The following is a 21,357-nucleotide window of genomic DNA, read 5'->3' on the forward strand; positions in this document are numbered from 1 at the left end:
TATTTGTTGTGAATGATAAATTTAAACTTTCAGGCAAAAATTACAATTTTGGAAAACTTCTATCTACCAACATGAGCTTAACATCTTCCCAATATGTAAAGATTTCAGCGTCACCCTTTACTATGTTATATCCCATCTAGAAGTTATTTTGATTAAGATTCAACCAGTTTTAATTAATATTAAACATGAGATTTCAGGAAGGTAAAAGGCCATAGAATGTTGGAATCTCGGGGTCAGAAGTCATCAGATTCAACCTCCTACCTAACTCAGGACTCACCTTAAGATCATCCCCTAAAAAAAACTCATCTATCCTTCAAATTCTTCCAGAGCCAGGGAGATTATAACCTCTCAAAGGAGCACCTTCCTTCTGCTTATGATAGCTAAAAATGTTCTTTTTCTTTTTTTATTTTGAACTGAAATCTGCTTTCCCCCAGTATCTTTCCATTGGCTCAAATTTGTTTTTGTCTTTTAATTTTTTAAAATATATTTTTATTGAAAGGAGAGAGAGAGAGAGAAAGAGAAAGAAAGAAAGAATATCATTGATCAGCTGCCTCCTGCACGCTCCCCACTGGGGATTGAGCCCACCATCTGGGCATGTGCCCTTGACTGGAATCAAACCCGGAACCCTTCAGTCCTCAGGCTGATGCTCTATCCACTGAGCCAAAACCAGCTAGAGCTCTTTTGATTTTTTATTGATTGTTAGAGAGGAAGGGAGAGAAAGAAAGAGAAACACAGATTTGAGAGTGAAACATTGATCTACTACCTCCTGTATGCCCCCTACTGCGGATGGAGCTGGCAATCCAGGCATGTGCCCTGACCTGGAATCCAACCGGCAAACTTTTAGTGCTCAGGAAAACACCCAGCCAGGGCTCAAATTTGTTTCTTGTTTCATATGAAACCTTTTTAGATAGCTCTTGATACTCTTGTTCCTCCAGATCTTTTTTCTTTAGATATTTCTGAGATTGGATCGTTTATAAGCTCCTCGTCAGCTTGGACTCTCTTCTTGATCCATTTCAATTTACAGTGTTGTGCCTAGAGTGAACTCTGCACATCAGCAATGGCCTAACTAGTGTAGAATGGAGAGGCACTCTCACTTCCCTTAGAAGGGAATTATACTGTGACCTACCTGTTAAAGATAAGGGTTGTATTTTTTCTATGTTTATATTCTCAATGGTCACAGTACATGCTTAATGTTACCCCTTATTTAGTCTCAGCACAAGTTGAACTTCTGGACATAATGGCTATGTTAGGTAAGGGGTTTTTCTGGTAGTTTTTGTATTTTGCTACTTAGAGGTTGGAATGGTAATTCACAAGATTTGAAAAGTGCTTTTATAATCTCTTTTATCATAATACCCAGGTAGTGATAAACCAAGTATTTTCCTCAGTAAAAGGTTTCATCAAATAAGAGGATCCTCCCTCTTTCCCCATAACTTTTCTTCATTCAAATCAGTAGCAATTATATAGCACCTGATCTGTAGAAACATGGAAGCCTACCTTAGGGATGAATACAGTTACATTCACATAGTCAATAATTGCGGTACAGCCAGTCTTATTAGAACTTTCCATTGAAAAGAATGTAGGTCATAAAATATGTTAAATGTCATAATAACCCATAATTCAAAGAAGTTAAGTGATTTTCAAGGACCTGAACCCAGCTCCATGGGTTCTGACTTCAGAATTCATGTTCTTTCTACTGTAACACGCTTCACTTTTCTATGCCTCAAAGAAAGTTTAGAGATAACCATTAGGTAAATAAGTCTGAGATAATTGTGAGGAATATTGAGTAAGATAATGAATGTTAAAGTACTCTGAGAATTGTGAAATGTGATTCTTATGGGAAGAGTTTCCATCAGTGATTTTGGAAATGCATAGTGAAATCTACAGAAATTCCAGGGCCCTTTTTTACCTGGCAGGATTGGGATGAGTTTGAAATGTGTATTGCAAGTAGAATGAGAAGGATCAAGAGTGGGAGATAGTACATCTGGACAAGAGAAGTCAGTCAGTTTTTTAAGCCAGTCACTACCAGCTATTCAGCCATAGAAAATATAATACTATAGCTCTCACAGAGAAAGGCATTCATAACTGAGTAAGGCCACCTGTATATGTGGGTGTACAACCAACTATGCCAATTGAGATATTCCTAGGAAATTTAATTTTCATGGAAATAAAAGGGATTGGAAAAGCCATCTAGGGGCACTAGGTAGGACCCCCTACCTCACCTCAGGATATTTTGAGTATGTGCAAGTTTCTCTGTCCTTTGTTACACTCCTGGTATAGCTACTGGTAGTCTTTCTCTGCTTTATAACACCTGGAAGTCTATTTGGATATGGGGCTTATGGCGCCTCTTATTAGTTACATGTACTTTTTAGTGACAGTGCATCACCACACTTTTTTCTTGTGTGTGTGTGTGTGTGTGTGTGTGTGTGTGTAGAATTATGTTAACATAACATAAATAAAATAAAATAATACTATCAACTTAACTGACTTGGTAAGAGCTAACCCACAATGGCATCAAAACAAAAAAGAAGTATTACATTTTTTTAGCTCCACATTAATATTGATAATATAGATTATCTTTATTAAGAGTTACCCAGAAGTAAAGTTCAAAATAATACCATACAAATTGAATAGGTGAAAAGAGGGAAAGTTGGGGAAGGCTTTTGCAGATTTGCTGAAGGATGCCTAGACTATCAGGTACAAAGCACAAGCTAAGGGAAAAAATGATTCTGAAATTCGAAACACAGGGCATATATCAGAAAATTAAAGTCAGACAAAGAATAATATATTAAGCAGTGCCTGTTCAGAGGGACTTACCAGAAAGAAATCAGTGAAGTGTTTTAACCATCGGAGTGGGTATTTTATTGTGTTTGTGTTTTAGACAGATTCTTATGATCTGATAGGTAAGGGCTAGAGATAATTATTAATTAAATAAAAAATACTATTAAAATTAATTTTTTATGTTTCTTTTTACTTTTTTAAATGTGACCACTAGAAAATTTTAATGAAGTATTCAGATATGGCTCAAATTATATTTCTCTAGAGAATCTGTGATAAAGCTAGCTTGAACAGTGAAAGAATTTAGCAATGTAACAAGGTATATAGCTAATATGCACAACTCAATAGCTGTCACATACACAAACAATAATAGCCAGATGAAGGATCTAATGGAAGGAAAAACCCTGTTTATGATCATATCAAGATGAAATATTTAGATTTTTGTATATTGAATTGTATTTCATGACCTTTCAAATTTTTTTTAATGTAATAGATTTTATAGATGGGAGGGGGTGCAGTTTATGTAAAAAATATTGTTATGTGCAAATACTATGTTTGTAGCCTTTATTTCTTTTTCTTATTATGTTGGCTTCCAATGCAGTGTTGAATAGAAGTGGTAATAGTGGGTATTTTTTTGTTTTGTTCCATAATTCAGTAAAGAAAGTCTTCAATATTTCACCATTCACTTTGCTCTTGGCTATAGATTTTTTTTTTATAGATGCCCTTTTCTATAAAGAAATTTCCTTTTATTCCTAGTTTGCTGATAATTTTTGTCATAAATGGGTGTTGAATTTTGTCAAAAGCTTTTTTGACATTTATTGAGATAATATATGTTTTCTTCTTTATTTTGTTACTGTAGTGAGTTCATTTTTTTTTCTATTATTAAACACCTTTGTATTCCTGGGATAAACCCCACTTTGTCTTTTAGTATATTGTTGTATTCGAGTTGCTAATATTTTGTTAAAGATTTTGAATCTATGATCATAAGGATATTAGTCTGTAGCTTTATTTTCTTGTAATATCTTTGTCATGTTTTGATACCAGGGTTAAGTTGGCCTCATAAAATGAGTTGGGTAGCATTACCTCTTCCTCTGTCTAAAGAGGTTTTGTACAATTTGTTAAGATTTCTTCTTTAAACGTTTGCTAGAATTCACCAGTGAAGCCATCTGTGCCTGGGATTTTATATGCAGAAAGGTTTTTAATTGCAATTTGTAAATTATTTATAGAGCTTTTCATATTCTGTTTTTTTATATCCATATACTATTTAGTTTTCTTTTTTCTTTTCTTTTTTGATTAAGGTATTACATATGTGTCCTTATCCCCCCGTTGCCCCACCCACCCACCCACGCCCACTCATGCCCTCAACCCCTCTGTGTCCATTGGTTAGGCTTATATGTATGCATACAAGTCCTTTGGTTGATCTCTCCCCCTTGCCCCCACCATCCCCTACCTTCCCTCTGAGGTTTGACGGTCTGATCGATGCTTCTCTGTCTTTGGATCTGTTTTTGTTCATCAGTTTATGTTGTTCATTATATTCCACAAACGAGTGAGATCATGTGATATTTATCTTTCTCTGACTGACTTATTTCACTTAGCATAATGCTCTCCAGGTCCATCCATGCTGTTGCAAATGGTAGGAGTTCCTTCCTTTTGACAGCAGTGTAGTATTCCATTGTGTCGATGTACCACAGTTTTTTAATCCATTCATTTGCTGATGAGCACTTAGGCTCTTTCCAAATCTTAGCTATTGTAAATTGTGCTGCTATGAACATAGGGTGCATGTATCCTTTCTAATTCGTGTTTCTAGTTTCTTGGGATATGTTCCTAGAAGTGGGATCACTGGGTCAAATGGGAGTTCCATTTTTAGTTTTTTGAGGAAACTCCATACTGTTCTCCACATTGTCTGCACCAGTCTGCATTCCCACCAACAGTGCATGAGGGTTCCTTTTTCTCCGCATCCTCGCCAGCACTTGTTCGTTTGTTGATTTGTTAACGATAGCCATTCTGACAGGTGTGAGATGGTACCTCATTGTTGTTTTGATTTGCATCTCTCGGATGATTAGTGACTTTGAGCATGTTTTCATGTGTCTCTTGGCCTTCCTTGTGTCCTCTTTCGAAAAGTATCTATTTAGGTCTGTTGCCCATTTTTTTGATTGGGTTGTTTATCTTCCTTTTGTTAAGTTGTATGAGTTCCCTGTAAATGTTGGAGATTAAACCCTTAATGAAGATAAAATTGGCAAATATGTCCTCCCATGCAGTGTACTTTCTTGTTTTGTTGATGGTTTCTTTTGCTGTACAAAAACTTTTTATTTTGATGTAGTCCCATTTGTTTATTTTCTCTTTAGTTTCCAATGCCCTAGGAGCTGTATCGGTGAAGATATTGCTTCAGCATACTAATATGTCTGAGATTTTGCTGCCTGTGGATTCCTCTAAGATTTTTATGGTTTCCTGTCTTACATTTAAGTCCTTTATCCATTTTGAGTTTATTTTTGTGTATAGTGTAAGTTGGTGGTCTAGCTTCATTTTTTTGCATGTATCTGTCCAATTTTCCTAACACCATTTGAAGATACTGTCTTGACTCCATTGTATGCTCTTGCCTCCTTTGTCAAATATTAATTGAGCATAGTGGTTTGGGTTGATTTCTTGGTTCTCTATTTCTATTCCATTGGTCTATATGTCTATTCTAGTGCCAGTACCAAGCAGTTTTGAGAACAGTGGCTTTGAAATACAGCTTGATATCTGGTATTGAGATCCCTCCTACTTTGTCCTTCTTTTCAGGGTTGCTACAGCTATTCAGGGTCTTTTTTTATTCCAGATGAATTTTTGGAGAGTCTGTTCTAGGTCTGTGAAATATGCCATTGGCATTTTAATGGGGAGTGCATTGAATCTATAGATTGCTTTGGGTAGTACGGACATTTTAATGATGTTGATTCTACCAATCTATGAACACGGTATGTTCTTCCATCTGTTTATGTCTTCCTCTATCTCTTTTTTCAATGTCCTCTAGTTTTCTGAGTACAAGTCTTTTACCTCCTTAGTTAAGTTTATTCCTAGGTACCTTAATTTTTTTGGTGCAGTGGTAAATGGGATTGTTTCTTTAATCTCTCTGTAAGTTCACTATTGGTGTATAAAAATGCCATAGATTTCTTGGCGTTAATTTTGTATCCTGCTACATTGCCGAATTCATTTATTAAGTCTAATAATTTTTTGATGGAGTCTTTAGGGTTTTCTATGTACAGTATCATGTCATCTGTGAATAATGACAGTTTTACATCTTCTTTTCTAATTTGGATACCTTTTATTTCTTCTTCTTGTCTAATTGCTATGGCTAGCACTTCCAGTACTATTTCGAACAGGCGTGGTGAAAGTGGGCATCCCTGTCTTGTTCCTGTTCTTAGGTGAAATGGTTTTAGTTTTGGCCCATTGAGTATGATGTTGGCTGTAAGTTTGTGGTATAAAGCTTTTATTATGTTGAGGCATGATCCCTCTATTCCCACTTTGCTGAGGGTTTTTATCAAGAAAGGGTGTTGGAGCCCTAGTTAGTTTGGCTCAGTGGATAGAGCGTCGGACTGCGGACTGAAGGGTCCCAGGTTCGATTCCAGTCAAGGGCATATGCCCCGTTTGCAGGCTTGATCCCCAGTTGGGGGCATGCAGGAGGCACCCGATCAATGATTCTCTCTCATCATTGATGTTTCTATCTCTCTCTCCTCTCCCTTCCTCTCTGAAATCAATAAAAATATATTTGAAAGAAAGAAAGAAAGGGTGTTAGATTTTGTCATGCTTTTTCTGCATCAATTGATATGACTATGTGATTTTTATTTCTCGGTTTGTTTATGTGATGTATCACGTTTATTGATTTGCAGATATTGTACCATCTTTGCATCCCCGGGTTAAATCCTACTTGGTCATGGTGTATGATCTTTCTGTTGTAATGCTGGATCCGATTTGCTAGAATTTTACTGAGGATTTTGGCATCTATGCTCATGAGGGATACTGGCCTGTAATTCCCTTTCTTTGTGTTGTCTTTACCTGGTTTTGGTATTAGTTGTATTTTTTCAAGTAAGCTGGCCATTTAATGTAAAATTTCAAATGTATTTATAAAATTAATTATTTATTTTCTTAATGTCTGAAGGATCTCATATATATAATTGATTTTTTTACAGAGAGGAAGTTAGAAGGATAGAGAGTTAGAAACATCGATGAGAGAGAAACATCGATCAGCTGCCTCCTGCACACCCCCTACTGGGGCTATGCCCACAACCAAGGTACATGCCCTTGACCAGAATCAAACCTGGGACCCTTCAGTCCGCAGGCCGAAGCTCTATCTGCTGAGCCAAACTGGTTGGGCTGAAGGATCTCTTTTATTCTTGATGTTCATAGATTAGTTTTTTCCCCATATATTTTTATTGATTTCAGAGAGGAAGGGAGAAGAGAGAGAGAAAAACATCAATGATGAGAGAGAATCTGCAATTGGTTGCCTCCTGCATACCCCTGATAGGGGATCGAGCCCACAACGTGGGCACGTGCCCCTGACCAGAACTGAACCCGGGACCCTTCAGTCCGAAAGCCGACGCTCTATCCACTGAGCCAAACCAGTGAGGGCAATTGTGTTTTCTTTATTTCTTAATCAGGTTTCTTGAAGGATTATCATTTCAAAGAACCAATCTTTGACTTTTTAAATTTTCTTTATTATATGTCTGCTTTTTTTTTCATTGACTTATTCAGTCCTCATTGACTTACTTCTTATATTTAGTTTCTTTTAATTTAATTTGCTATTCTTTTTCTAGTTTTGAAATAGAAGATTAGATCATTGATATTTAACCTTTCTTCTCTTCTAATATAAACATTTAAAGCTATAAAATTATTTCTGAGCACTGCTTTCCGTAAATCTCACACATTTGGATCTGTCATATGTTTATGAATTTTAAGATTCAAAAATTTTTTTGACATTTTAATTTATTGGATATATGAGTTATTTACAAGTATATGTCTGTTAATTTCTTAGCATTTTGGTCTTTTCTTATTAATTTTCTGGTTTTGATTTCTATTTAATTTTTACTGTGGTTAGAGAACATATTCTGTATTATTTCAATTCTTTGAACTTTATTGAGGATTGCTTTTTTGCCCCACATATTCCATAAGCAATGAAAAGAATGTATATTTTACATTTATTGGGTGCAGTGTCCTGTAAATGTCTGGTTGGTTGGTTACTTATATTTTTAGTTGGTTAATTGTATTACTCAAATCTTTTCTATCCTTATTGATTTTTTTTTCAATTTCTTGACCTATCAGATACTGAGAGGTTAAAATCTCCAAGTCATAATTAGGGAATTTTCTATTTCTCTTTTTAGTTCTCTAAACTTTTGCTTTATATATTTTGTGTTATTATGTACATAGACATTTAGGGTTATTATAGCTTCCTTCTGAATTGACTACAGTCATGAGCCACATAATGATGTTTTAAACCAACAACAGATTGCATATTCAAAGTTGGTCCCATAAGGTTATAATGGAGCTGAAAAATTCCTGTCACCTAGTGATGTCATAGCCTTCGTAACATCATAACACAGTGCATTACTCATTTTTTAGATATGTTTAGACATACAAATATCATTGTGTTACAGTTACTTACAGATTTGTAGCCCAGGAGCAATAGGCTATACCATATAGCCTAGGTGTGTACTAGGCCATACCATTTAGGTCTGTGTAAATACCTCTGTGATTTCGCACAACAATGAAATCGCCTAACGACACATTTCTCAGAAATATCCCCATTGTAAAGTAGCACGTAACTATATTTTATCTTGATGAAATACCCCTTTTTAGTCATCATACTTCTTGCCTTAAAGATTGTCTTAGCCACATGAGCTCTCTTTTGGTTAATGTTTACAGGGTATATATTTTTCCATCTGTTTGTTTTTATATTCCTATGTCATATTTCAAGGGTCCTTATATTTCAGTGTCCTGTTATAAACACATATAATTAGGTTCTGGAGTTTTGTTGGTTTGGCATGTTAATTTTTTCCTATTGTTTTACTTAATCAACTTGTATTTAATGTAATTATTTGGATTTATGTCTGTCATTTTGCATTTTGGTTTTTTTCTCTTTGTCTCAGTTATTTCTCATTTCTTTATTCCTTTTTTCTTGCCTTCTTTTGAATTAATCAATCATGTTTTATTATTCCATATTTCTCTCCTTGGCTTTTAGTGATACATTCTTGTGTAAGTCTTTAATTAGTTACTCTATGCCAATATGTATCCTGGACTTATTAAAGTCAACTTTAAATGTGTGTTCTAAGCACTCCCCAAATAATGCAAAATTCTTAACAAAGTTCTTAACCCCCACTTTCATCCTTTGTGCTATTGCTGTCATTATATATATATATCCTATATAATAAAAGGGTAATATGCAAATTGAGCCTAATGGCAGAACGACTAGAACAACCATTGGACCAGTCACTATGAGGCGCACTGACCACCTCTTGGTCCCTTTCTTTGGCTGGCAGGCTCCAATCGCCTGATGGCCACCCGCAGCGGGGGCAGGGCCGGGGCCAGCGAGTGGGCGGGAACAGCTGACCTCTCGGTCTTTTCCCCCAGCCATCAGGCACCGATCATCCGATGGCGAACAGGGAACCAGGGGTGGGTGGCGGCGGGGAGTGGAGCCGGCTGCGGGCAGCTGAGGAAGATGGCCTTGATCGCAGGCCAGGCCTAGGGACCATACCTGCACACAAATTGCGTGTGCCAGGCCTCTAGTGTATATATATATATTAATTCTTGTTCAAAGAATCAATAGTAGCCGTGCCTGGTTTAGCTCAGTGGATAGAGCATCAGCCTGTGGACTGAAAGGTCCTGGGTTCGATTCCGGTCAAGGGCACATGCCTGGGTTGCCGGCTTGATCCCCAGTGGAGGGCATGCAGGAGGCAGCTGATTAGTGATTCTCTCTCATCATTGATGTTTCTATCTCTCTCTCCCTCTTTCTTCCTCCCTGAAATCAATAAAAATATATTTTTTAAAAAAAGAATCAATAGTCTTTTTGTATCTACACACATACTTACCCTTTCTTATGCTCTTTATTCCTTCCTGAAGTTCCATCCTTCCATCTGGGATTACTTTCCTTCAGCCTGAAGAATTTTATTTTTACTTTTTGTAGGTTAGGTCTGCTGGTGACAAATTCTTTCAGCTTTGATTTGTCTTAAAATGTTATTTCACCTTCAATTTTGGAGGATATTTTTACTGGGTTTAGAACTCTAGATTGACTGAAATATATAAACAGCCAACTTAGAGTTCTATACTCAGAGAAAATAGCCCTGTTCCTTGGATATGGGCCTTCTTAGGTTCTTGATTAAGAACTTAATAGATCTCTATCTCCTTATCCCTGAAAAACTATAAGAACTTGTCATACCCTTGAGAAATTTAGAGCTTACTTCTTTGACCTCTCACTTTTCTTAAAATTTTAAAATCTTGAGAAAATCAACTCAACTCAACTCAACTATATGTTTGAGATAGAGCTCCTCCTTCTAGTGGGACCTTGTCTCCTAAAACCTTGAGATTATGGGAGATTTTATTTTACATCTTAGAAACTCTCATCCTTGCTTCATGTCTCTAGTATACAGGCTCAGAACTCACACATGGAGCTTCTCAAGTTTTAATCTATCACAGCAACCTCTCTGATTTCTCTTTTCCTCCAATCGAGCTCCTCTCATAGGCCAATCCTGATCCAAAATTCATGCCCCAAATTGGCATATGCCCTCAGGAAAGAAAACAGTGTCAGATACCACAGAAGCCCTTCCCACCTAGGTCTGGAATTCCAGTTCATGTAATCTTCATAATTTCTACAGTTCTGCAGTGTTATTTACAATAATTTGTCTGACTTTTACAAGTTGTTGCATCAGCAACAGTGCACTGTCATAATCTATTACATTCTTCCTAGAAACATAAGAAACATTACCTTCTACTTATTCACTATAATGAGTTTTTTAACTAGTCTCTCTAGTTCTTATCCTGCCCCACCCCCTCCCTGAGCAGCCAGTGTTCCTTTTAAGTATATTCTGTCACTCCTGTGCTCAGAATCCTCCAATTGCTTCCCTTCATACTTAGAATAAGTTCAGGTTCACTTTTGCAGTCTACAAAGTCCCACATGATCTTTTTTTAAAAATATATTTTATTGATTTTTTACAGAGGGAGAGAGATGGAGAGTTAGAAACATCGATGAGAGAGAAACATCGATCAGCTGCCTCCCGCACTTCTCCCACTGGGAATGTGCCCGCAACCAAGGTACATGCCCTTGACCAGAATCGAACCTGGGACCTTTCAGTCCGCAGGCCGACGCTCTATCCACTGAGCCAAACCGGTTTCGGCCCCACATGATCTTATTACTACTCCCTTTCTAACCTATTCCCCCTCCACTCTCCCCTTTGCTCACTCAGTTCCAACTATATACTAACCTTTCCAATTCTCAAACACGCTAACATGTTCCCATCTCAGAATCTTTGCACTTGTTATATACTCTCTACATGTAAGGCTCTTTCCTCAGATCTTCATAAGGCTTTGCCTTTATTTCATTTGGGCGCTCTACAAATGTCATCTCTTCAGAGAGGACTTTCCTCACCCTTCTGTCTCATTACCTTGCTTTAGTTTTGACCATAGCACTTACCTAACAATATATTGTATGTTTGTTAGTTTATTTTCTGTCTCTCCCACTAGAAGGTAAGCTCTGTAAGATGGAAACTATGTTTTGTGCATTGTTCTATCCCCAGGGTTTAGAAGAACGCATAACCTATAGTAGGTGCTCAAGAAATATTTGTGGAAGAATTCGATATCTTGAAGAATTATCTGTTTAAGGAGAAGATGAATGATTGTAGCAAAATTTTAAAGTACTCTAACATAGATGTCTACAGAATGCTTTGGGAGAGGGGGCACTAACTTAGTTGGGATATAGTCAAACAAGGCCTCATTAAGGAGGTGAGTGTTGGAAACTGAAAATTGATGTATGTCTGACCAGGAAGAATAGAGAACTCAACATATACAAATGACTTGGCATTCAGAAAACAGTGGGTCTAGATTAGAACATGGGGACAGTTGACAGGAAGTGACATCAGACATAACTGGAGAGAAGGCAGGGGCAAAGTCACAAAAGTCCTTGGATATCAGGATAAAGAATTTGGACTTTGCCTTAAAGGTAATATGGAGCAAAAATGTTTAAGGTAAGAAGAGATGCTACCAGATACATTATATTTCTATGTGTTTCGCTACTCCTCACTATAATAATCACACTAAAACATTAAGAAGATTGATGTAGAAAATCCCTGACTTGATTGAAGAGCCTACTTTCAAAACATAAGTCCTAATCCCAATTTACGGTGTAATCTGGGGAAGGCATCATTTCCTCTTCTGAACCTCTGATCTTCATTCTTAGCATGAAAGGGTTGTAGGCTTTCTGTCTCTGAGTCTATGGTTCTGTTTATATGCCTTGGGGAGAAATTTTTAATATTTTTCTACTGCATATACCAGAAATAATTAACTTCCAATTCTAGCCAATCTAACTTCAGTTCTCTTCTGAGATTTTCTAATATTTAGGTCAGATGCCAGGAAACTAGCTTTTTGGGATAAAACTACCCAAGTGGAAGTAACAAGTCTTTTTTCCCCCTCCAGCTGGGATGGGAATACAGGTGGGAGGAAGGGGTGATAGAATGAGTTTTTTTCTTACAGTTGTGATTCCAAAGAGTCCCTACCCTGCATCTGATGTGAACACTGAGAAGCCCAGCATCCACAGCAGCACCAAAACTGACTTGGAGCATCAACCAGGGCAGAGGGGGCGTAAAACAGGAAAGAAGCGGGGTCGGACACCCAAGCCCCTAATTCCCCATCCCATCGCTACCCCATCCAAGTCAGCTGAACCTTTGAAATTCCCAAAGAAGAGGGGTCCCAAACCTGGCAGTAAGGTAGGTAAACATGTGGTTTTTCCAGAAGAGAATAAAGGACTATAAAGGGATAACTCATCCATATCTATCCATCCTGGAAAGGGACGTGTCTGGCCCTATTCTTCACCTTGTGTATACTTTTAAGAGGAATTTACTAAAGTTGTAATCCCTATTTAGCTATTTATCTGGGAGTAGGTTATATTAGATATAGGATAGTATGGATGACAAACAAATTTTGACTTTGAAAGTTACTCATATTCAAGGGAATTCTGGTCTCTGTCTGCCATAGATGGAAGCCCTGCTCCTGATCATTAACCTACCCAAAGTGGATGCCCAGGTTGATAAACAGAAAGAGTAAATTGACTTCATAAATGTATTTTTTCTATTCCTGCCTCGTCTTTAAAAAAATTATTGAATACCTACCAAGTATCAGGCTGTATATCAGACACCATTATATATCACATAATCTTCACAAAACTCTAGGAGATGAGTAGTGTTAATGTTATTTAAGAGTTAAGTAAATTGATACTTAGAGATACAATATGACTTCTCTAGCGTCACATAGCTAATAAACAGATGGGTCTCAAGATCTAGTTTCAAGGTCACTCTCTCGCATTTCTTGAGGGAGGTAACACTTACCTTTAGTGTAGGAAAAGATTCCCGAGTCAAGCTTCACTGAGCACTGTTCACTATGCATGACCAGTTCTTCATGCATATCTTCCCTAGGGAAACCACTGATATGAAAGTTCCTCAGCTTCTTCTCTAGGGCTTCCTTTAACATCACCTTCTCCACTTCCTCCTTACCTTTCAGGATTTCTCTGCAGCTCCCTCCTGAGCTAGACTACCTGACTTCCACTATGGAGATGATACCCAATCCTCTTGGGAACTCCATTCCAATCTCATAAGTTCTTCCCTAGGTTTGTGTTTGTTTGTTTGTTTGTTTGTTTACCTCCAGCTGACTTCAGTCCTTCTAGAATATAAGCTCCTTAAGGTCGAGAACCTAATCTATTTCTTCTCTCTTTTTCCTGTAGTGCCTTATATCTCAGTCTCTTAAGAGATGTTCAGTATACGCAGGATGGATGGACGGACAGATGGATGGATGGATGGATGGATGGATAGTTTGAGTGATGATGTTCCAATTGAGATTGTTTCTTATTTATTGGCTTTGAATTCTTGATGTCACATCCTGATCTTTGTATGTAACACGTAGTGCTCCTGACCTACTACCATTAACCCCTACCCCACATCCTGATTCATTTTTATCTCCATAACTCTCTTCTCATTCTCATGTTTGGACGAGGCTGAAGACCCTAGGATTATAAGGCCAGAGAAGCTGTGCTTTTGTTGATATGAGGGCATTTTGAGGATAGTCAAATTAAAGAAAGAGAAAACTTGTCTGTGAGGTTCCAAAGACAGAATCAAAACCAAATAAGCAGAAGCTCAAGCAGACAGGTTTTGTCTCAGAATAAGGAAATTTAACTAAAAATCTATAGTTAAATCTATTCCAAAATAGAAGTAGTGATGCCCTATCATTAGAGGTATTTCATCAGGGAGTGGATGACTGTATGGAAGGGGTGTTTTCAGAGACAAGGAAATAGAAATACTGGGATGGAAGGTTGATTAAATGACCTTTAAGATCCTTCAGAACCTAAGAACTATGACTATGATTGCCTCTGCTCTGTTTCCTTAGGCAGTCCCAAATATAGTAGCCAGAGTCCTCTTTCTTTCAAACCTCTTGAAAACAGTAATTCTCATCTCATCCTGTATTTCAGTGGCCTGGCATTTGACTCCCTAATTCCCCTTCCTGTCCTTTTTACCTACTGTAAAAGTGTATATCCTTTCCATTCAACCCATAACCTTTATATTCCTTTGTGAATCAAAGTGGTCTTGTGACTAGAGGCTTTGAAACCAGGCATACTTGTTACCACATGTGTGACTTTGAGTAAGACTGTGAGCCCCATAAAATGGAGATGAGGTAATATATGAATAGATATAATATATGTAATAGCACCTCAAATAATAATAGTGCCCTCCATTTTTCTGGTTTCTTCTACAATTACTTACCAGGATTGTTCCTTCAGGGACCCCAGGAAATCCTACTACCAACTCAGTGAAGTTGAACCTTTCTACCCCAACTCATTGTTTACTAGTATTTGGATTTATACTTTTAGCAATATCAAAACTATGAGGGGTTGTCCATATCCCACGTATGCTTTCATAAGTGTTTGTGTGATTCCTTTCACAGGCAAGGCCATCTTATAGTATATACTTGCTGTCATTGGTGCTGTCTCTTTAAATAATAGCACTCCTAGAAGGCAGACAGGTTTATACAGCTCCCAGTAGTGTACCCTACATGACATTTAGCAAAAGGGATTTCTGGACCTCAGTGATGAATATGTTTTCCTTGCATTCAGAAAGTCTTTTAGAAAACTTTGTCTTAGAAAGAACCTTCTGAGATCCTGCTCCTCCAGAGGCTGCCCTGACCAGCATAGGGGAGATGCTAGGCATCTCTCAAATCATTATTACTTCCCCCATCATTGGTATCCTATACTGTATGCTTCATTGAAAAACAGTATTGACACTATATGCCAAGTATTATGCTAGGAATGGTACTCTAAATCAGACTCTCAGGGAACTCCAGGCTAATCAGGTACAGCAGTATAACTAATCTAATAAAAGAGAAACATGCAAATTGACCGTACCTTTGCTACACCCCAAGCCACGCCCACCAGCCAATCAGAGCAACTATATGCAAATTAACCCAACCAAGATGGCGGCCGGCAGCCACGGAGCTGGAGCAAGCAGGAGGCTTGGTTGCCCCAGTGATGGAGCAAGCCAAGCTTCCTGCCTGCTCTGGCCAGCTCTGGCCTCTGCTAAAGGCAACAAAGTTTCAATTATAGAAGATAAATAAATCCCAGATACCTGCTTCCAGTCAGCCTCCACTGGGAGCTTGGGTGGCTGGAGGCTGTGGCCAGCCTGCAAACAGCCATTAGCCCCTCACCCAGGCTGGCCAGGCACCCCAGCGGGGACCCCCACCCTGAAGGGGCTGTGGCCAGCCTGCAAACATCCATCAGCCCCTCACCCAGGCTGGCCACACCATCATGGGATGAGGGTCCCCACTTGGGGGCCTGGCAACCTGCAAACAGCCAGCAGCCACTCACCCAGACTGGCCAGGCACCCCAGCAGGACCTCCCACCCTGAAGGGGGTGTGGCCAGCCTGAAAACGGCCCTCAGCCCCTCACCCAGGCTGGCCACACCCTCATGGGGTGAGGGTCCCTGCTGGGGGTCTTGGCCAGCCTGCAAACAGCCCTCAGCCCCTCACCCAGGCTGGCCAGGCACCCCGGCAGGACCCCCACCCTGATCCGAGTCACCCTTCAGGGCAAATAAAAGGGTAATATGCAAATTGACCCTAACAGCAGAACAACTGGGAATGACTGGTCACTATGACACACACTGACCACCAGGGGGCAGACGCTCAATGCAGGAGCTGCCCCCTGGTGGTCAGTGCGCTCCCACAGGGGGAGCTCTGCTCAGCCACAAGCCAGGCTGACGGCTGCCAGCACAGCAGTGATGGCGGGAGCCTCTCCCACCTCCTCAGCAGCGCTAAGGATGTCTGACTGCAGCTTAGGCCTGGTCCCCGCTGGCAAGTGGACATCCCCTGAGGGCTCCTGGGCTTCCAGAGAGATGTCTGACTGCCAGGTTAGGCCCGATCCCCTGGGGAGCGGGCCTAAGCCAGCAGGTGGACATCCCCCGAGGGGTCCCAGACTGCAAGAGGGCACAGGCCGGGCTGAGAGACCCGCCCCTAGTAAGTATATAATGACAATACATGTGACAAGTGCAACAATACAAAGGACAGAGATAGCACAAAAGAGACAATAACTATAGAAAATCTAGTTATTTGTCAGATAAAAAAAAGAAAGGATATTTCAAACAGAAGGGATGGTTTATTAGTATAAAGATGTGGACCAGGTATGGTTTTTAGAGAAGTATTATAGTTAGAGATTATTAGAGTATAAGGTCAAAGATAATAAATGGCAGGTAATGAGCACAAGAGGTAGGCAGAGGATAATATTTGTAGAGTTAGGGGAAGGGACATTTCCATTTTTCAAGAAAGAGAAAGTACAAAATAATGTCAAAATAGACTTAAGCCACAGTATTTTTTTGCTTTTGTCTGTACAACTAATAACCTGGAACTTCAAATCATAATATTGAATCTAGTATAAAGGAGAGTGAATTAAGCTCTGGCTGTACAGAAACCCAGAATCTTGTGCATAGATTTAGAAAATATTTACTAAGTATGTATAGCTTTGGACAAGATGTTGTGTGGGGGAAAAAAGATAAAACACAGTCCCATCTACAAATATATTTTTGTTTCATGGGTGAATTAAGTACTAGAATAGAGGAATAAGAAGACAAGTTACCTATCATGGGTAGCAAATTTTTCCCCATCCATTTTGACAGAGAAAACCTCGGACTTTGCTGAACCCACCACCCACCTCACCAACAACCAGCACCCCTGAACCGGACACCAGCACTGTACCCCAAGATGCTGCAACCATCCCCAGCTCAGCCATGCAGGCCCCCACAGGTAAGAGCAGATCGTAGTACTAGCTGCAACAAGCCCTAGGTCTCTGTGTCTGTACTTTCTAGTCTTGTACCAATAATTAGCTCCCTGTCCATTTATAAACCTAAATAAGATTTTTTTGTAAAAAAATTTATCTTTGGCATCTGAAATAGTTTCATGGAAACCTCCATCCTGTCAAAAAACAATCAAAGAAACTTTACATCAGTTTGTCAATAGCCACATAAAAACAAAACTATGAGAATGTCTCTTCCTGCAACCCAGGTAGATGCCCTTGACTGGGAATTGAACCTGAGACCCTTCTGTGTGTGGGCCAACTCTCTAACCACTCAGCACACTGGCCAGGGCTGTCCCATAGTTCTTGAATAGTCTATTCTGGGTTGTTGTAGGGCCTTTTGGTCTGAAACAGTCTGTGGAGCATAGATTTAAAATCATTCTGACATCGTAACGAGATTTTCTTCCCCATTCTGGATTTGACCCTTTCTCAATTTAGGGTTGTTTTTCTTAAGAAGAGACTGTGAATGAGAAGCAATTTTATTTGTGAACTCTGCAAGTCCTGGACTTTTTTATGTTTTACATTAGGTTGTTTGTGTGTTTGTTTTAAACTGATTCCTCTCATTTTGCACTCTTATCACAGGGAGTAAAATCACCTTAGCTATTTATTGAATTTATCAGGTACATTTCCTATTTCTATGTTACTTCAAGTGACAGTGCTGTCTAACTTTCCACCACTACCTAGTAAGTGTCCCCTGTCCTCCATCTTCCAATAAGATTTTTCTCACTTTAAGTCTTCATTGACGGCCTTCTCAACACTCTCTTTGTGGCCCTTTATGCTTCTTTCTGCTGCCCAGTCCCAAAGTCAGTGTCATGTGTGCCAGGCTTTTGTTACTGAGCACCCTATTTCAGATACTACATTCTGTTCCAATAATCTTGTGCTACATAACAAACCACCACAAAACTTGATGGCTGAAAACAAGGTGGGTAGGGCTGAGTGGCAGCAGCTTGTCTCTGTTCCATGCAGTGTCAGCTGTGGCAGGCTGACCAGGGCTGGAGGATCACTTCCACCACATGCTAACAGTTGGTTCTGCCTGTTGGTTTCTCTCCACATGGACCTCACCAGAGGGTGGCTTTGCCTCCTCACACATGGTAGTTGGGTTCCAGAAGTGAATGTTCTAAGAAATAGGAAGTGGAAACTGCTAGTTTTTTAAGCCCTAAGCTCAGAAACTGGCAGTGTCATTTCCACTATATCTATTGGTCAGATATCACAGAGATTGATATGAAGGAATGTCAAAGAATTTTGGGGCCATGTTTTAAAACTGCCACATTCTTCTAAGGGTTTCATTGTTTGTCTTCTATATTTCACTCTTTAATCCATGTAGAATTTCTTTTCTTTTTTTAAATTAAATCTTTATTGTTCAGATTATTACAGTTGTTCCTCTTTTTCTTCCCACAGCTCTCCTCCACCCGTTTCCCACCCCACCCTCTGCCCTCACCTGCCCCCCACTGTCCTCATCCATAGGTGCACGATTTTTGTACAGTCTCTTCCTGCATCCCCCACACCCCTTTCCCCACCGAGAATAGTCAGTCCACTCCCTTTCTATGCCCCTGATTCTATTATAATCACCAGTTTATTCTGTTCATTAGATTATTTATTCACTTGACTAGAGGCCCAGTGCACAAAAATTTGTGCACTCGGGGGGAAGGGGGGGGTCCCTCAGCCCGGCCTGTGCCCTCTCACAGTCTGGGACCCCTCGGGAGATAATGACTTGCTGGCTTAGGCCTGCTCCTGGGTAGCAGAGGGCAGGCCCAGTCCCTAGGTGCAGCCCCTGGTCGTGCTCAGAGCAGGGCTGATTGGGGAGTTGGGGCGCCGCCCCCTGTCATGCACAGAGCAGGGCGGATTGGGAGGTGGTGATGCCACCCTCAGTCACGCTCAGGGTAGGGCCGATTGGGGGGTTGGGGCACCGCCCCCTGTCACACTCAAGGCAGGGTCGATGGGGAGGTTGCGGCGCCACCCCCTGTCACACACAGAGCAGGGCCCATCAGGGGGGTTGGGGCTCCGTACCCTGTCACGCACAGAGCAGGGCCAATCAGGGGGTTGGGTGCTGCCCCCTGTCATGCACAGAGCAGGGCCCATCAGGGGGTTGGGGAGCTCCCCCCTGTCACGCACAGAGCAGGGCCGATCAGGGGGTTGAGGAGCTCCCCCCTGTCACTCACAGAGTAGGGCCGGTAGGGGAGTTAGGTCACCGCCCCCTGTCACACACAGAGCAGGGCGGATCAGGGGGTTGGGGCGCCGCCACTGTCACACTCAGGGCAGGGCCAATGGGGAGGTTATGGCTCTACCCCATTACACACAGAGCAGGGCCCGGGGGGGAATGGGGGGTTGGGGTGCTGCCTTCTATCACCCACAGAGCAGGGCCGATCAGGGGGTTGGGGCGCCGCCACTGTCACACTCGGGGCAGGGCCGATGGGGAGGTTATGGCTCTACCCCATCACACACAGAGCAGGGCCCGTGGGGGGGGGGGGGTTGGGGTGCTGCCTTCTATCACCCACAGAGCAGGGCCGATCAGGGGGTTGGGGCACCGCCACTGTCACACTCGGGGCAGGGCCGATGGGGAGGTTATGGCTCTACCCTGTCACACACAGAGCAGGGCCTGTGGGGGGGGGGGGGGGGGGGCGGGGTTGGGGCACCGCACCCTGTCACACACAGAGTCGCAGGGCGATCAGGGGGTTTGGGCGCTGCCCCCTGTCACGCTGATCCCGGTGCTGGGAGGCATATTATCCTTTTACTATATAGGATAGCGGCCTGGTGGCCGGCTGGTTTGCCCTGAAGGGTGTCCTGGATCAGGGTGGGGGTCCCCACTGGGGTGCCTGGCCAGTCTGGGTGAGGGGCTGAGGGCTGCTTTCAGGCTGGCGGTTGTTGACTGAAGCTCCCAACCGCTCCTTTTTTTTCTCTTTTTTTAATTTTATTCTGGGCCAGCTTTAACTCTGGCTCTAGCTCTGAGGCTTCCGCTGGTTTGTTTGCGTTCTATAATCGAAACAATGTATAACTCCAGCTCTGAGATCCCGGGGTTTTGTTTAGCTTCTATATTTGTTACAAAGTTTCAAACTGCCAGCTCAGAGGCCGGCAGCGCAGGCGGGGAACGTTGGAGTCCTCCTTCACTGCAGCAAGCAAGCCTCATGTTCTCTTCCAGCTGCCTGGCTGCCGGCCGCCATCTTGGCTGACAGTTAATTTGCATATACTCACTGATTAGCCAATGAAAAGGGTAGCGGTCGTACGCTAATTACCATGTTTCTCTTTTATTAGTGTAGATTTTTAGATTTACTTGTTGATAGATGTGTATTTGTTGTTCATAGTTTATATCTTTACCATTTTCTTCTTCTTCCTCTTCTTAAAGGATACCTTTCGGCATTTCATATAATACTGGTTTAGTGGTGATGAACTCCTTTAGCTTTTTCTTATCTGTGAAACTCTTTATCTGACCTTCACTTCTGAATGATAGCTTTGCTGGATAAAGTAATCTTGGTTGTAGGTTCTTGGTATTCATCACTTTGAATATTTCTTGCCACTCCCTTCTGGCCTGCAAAGTTTCTGTTGAGAAATCAGCTGACAGTCGTATGGGTACTCCCTTGTAGGTAACTGACTTTCTTTCTCTTGCTGCTTTTAGGATACTCTCTTTGTCTTTTGCTCTTGGCATTTTAATTATGATGTGTCTTGGTGTGGTCCTCTTTGGATTCCTTTTGTTTGGGGTTCTCTGCGCTTCCTGGACTTGTAAGTCTATTTCTTTCACCAGGTAGGGGAAGTTTTCTGTCATTATTTCTTCAAATAGGTTTTCAATATCTTGCTCTCTCTCTTCTTCTGGTACCCCTATAATTCGGATGTTGGTACGCTTGAAGCTGTCCCAGAGGCTCCTTACACTATCTTCATATTTTTGGATTCTTTTTTCATTTTGCTTTTCCGGTTGGGTGTTTTTTGCTTCTTCGTTTTTCAAATCTTTGACTTAATTCTTGCGATCCTCTGGTCTGCTATTGGGAGTCTGTATAATATTCTTTATTTCAGTCAGTGTATGCTTAATTTCTAGT

The 21,357-nt window shown here is 40.9% G+C and overlaps 1 protein-coding gene across 18 annotated transcripts in view; it reads left to right on the forward strand.

Moving 5' to 3' along the window:
• SCMH1 (Scm polycomb group protein homolog 1) overlaps positions 1-21,357 on the forward strand; it is a 130,979-nt gene that overhangs the window by 89,285 nt on the left and 20,337 nt on the right. For 17 of the 18 annotated variants that reach the window (XM_070405029.1, XM_070405014.1, XM_070405011.1 and 14 more), the window contains 2 exons: positions 12,484-12,716; positions 17,157-17,283. The exons of the other annotated variant lie outside the window; for it this stretch is intronic. In XM_070405029.1, the coding sequence (XP_070261130.1) occupies positions 12,484-12,716; positions 17,157-17,283 (360 nt within the window). The remainder of the gene's footprint in view (positions 1-12,483; positions 12,717-17,156; positions 17,284-21,357) is intronic. 18 annotated transcript variants of the gene reach the window in all.

The sequence above is a fragment of the Myotis yumanensis genome, unplaced genomic scaffold, assembly GCF_028538775.1.
Source record: "Myotis yumanensis isolate MYYU_CA2020_CCGP unplaced genomic scaffold, mMyoYum1.0.hap1 SCAF_2, whole genome shotgun sequence".
NCBI lineage: Eukaryota > Metazoa > Chordata > Mammalia > Chiroptera > Vespertilionidae > Myotis > Myotis yumanensis.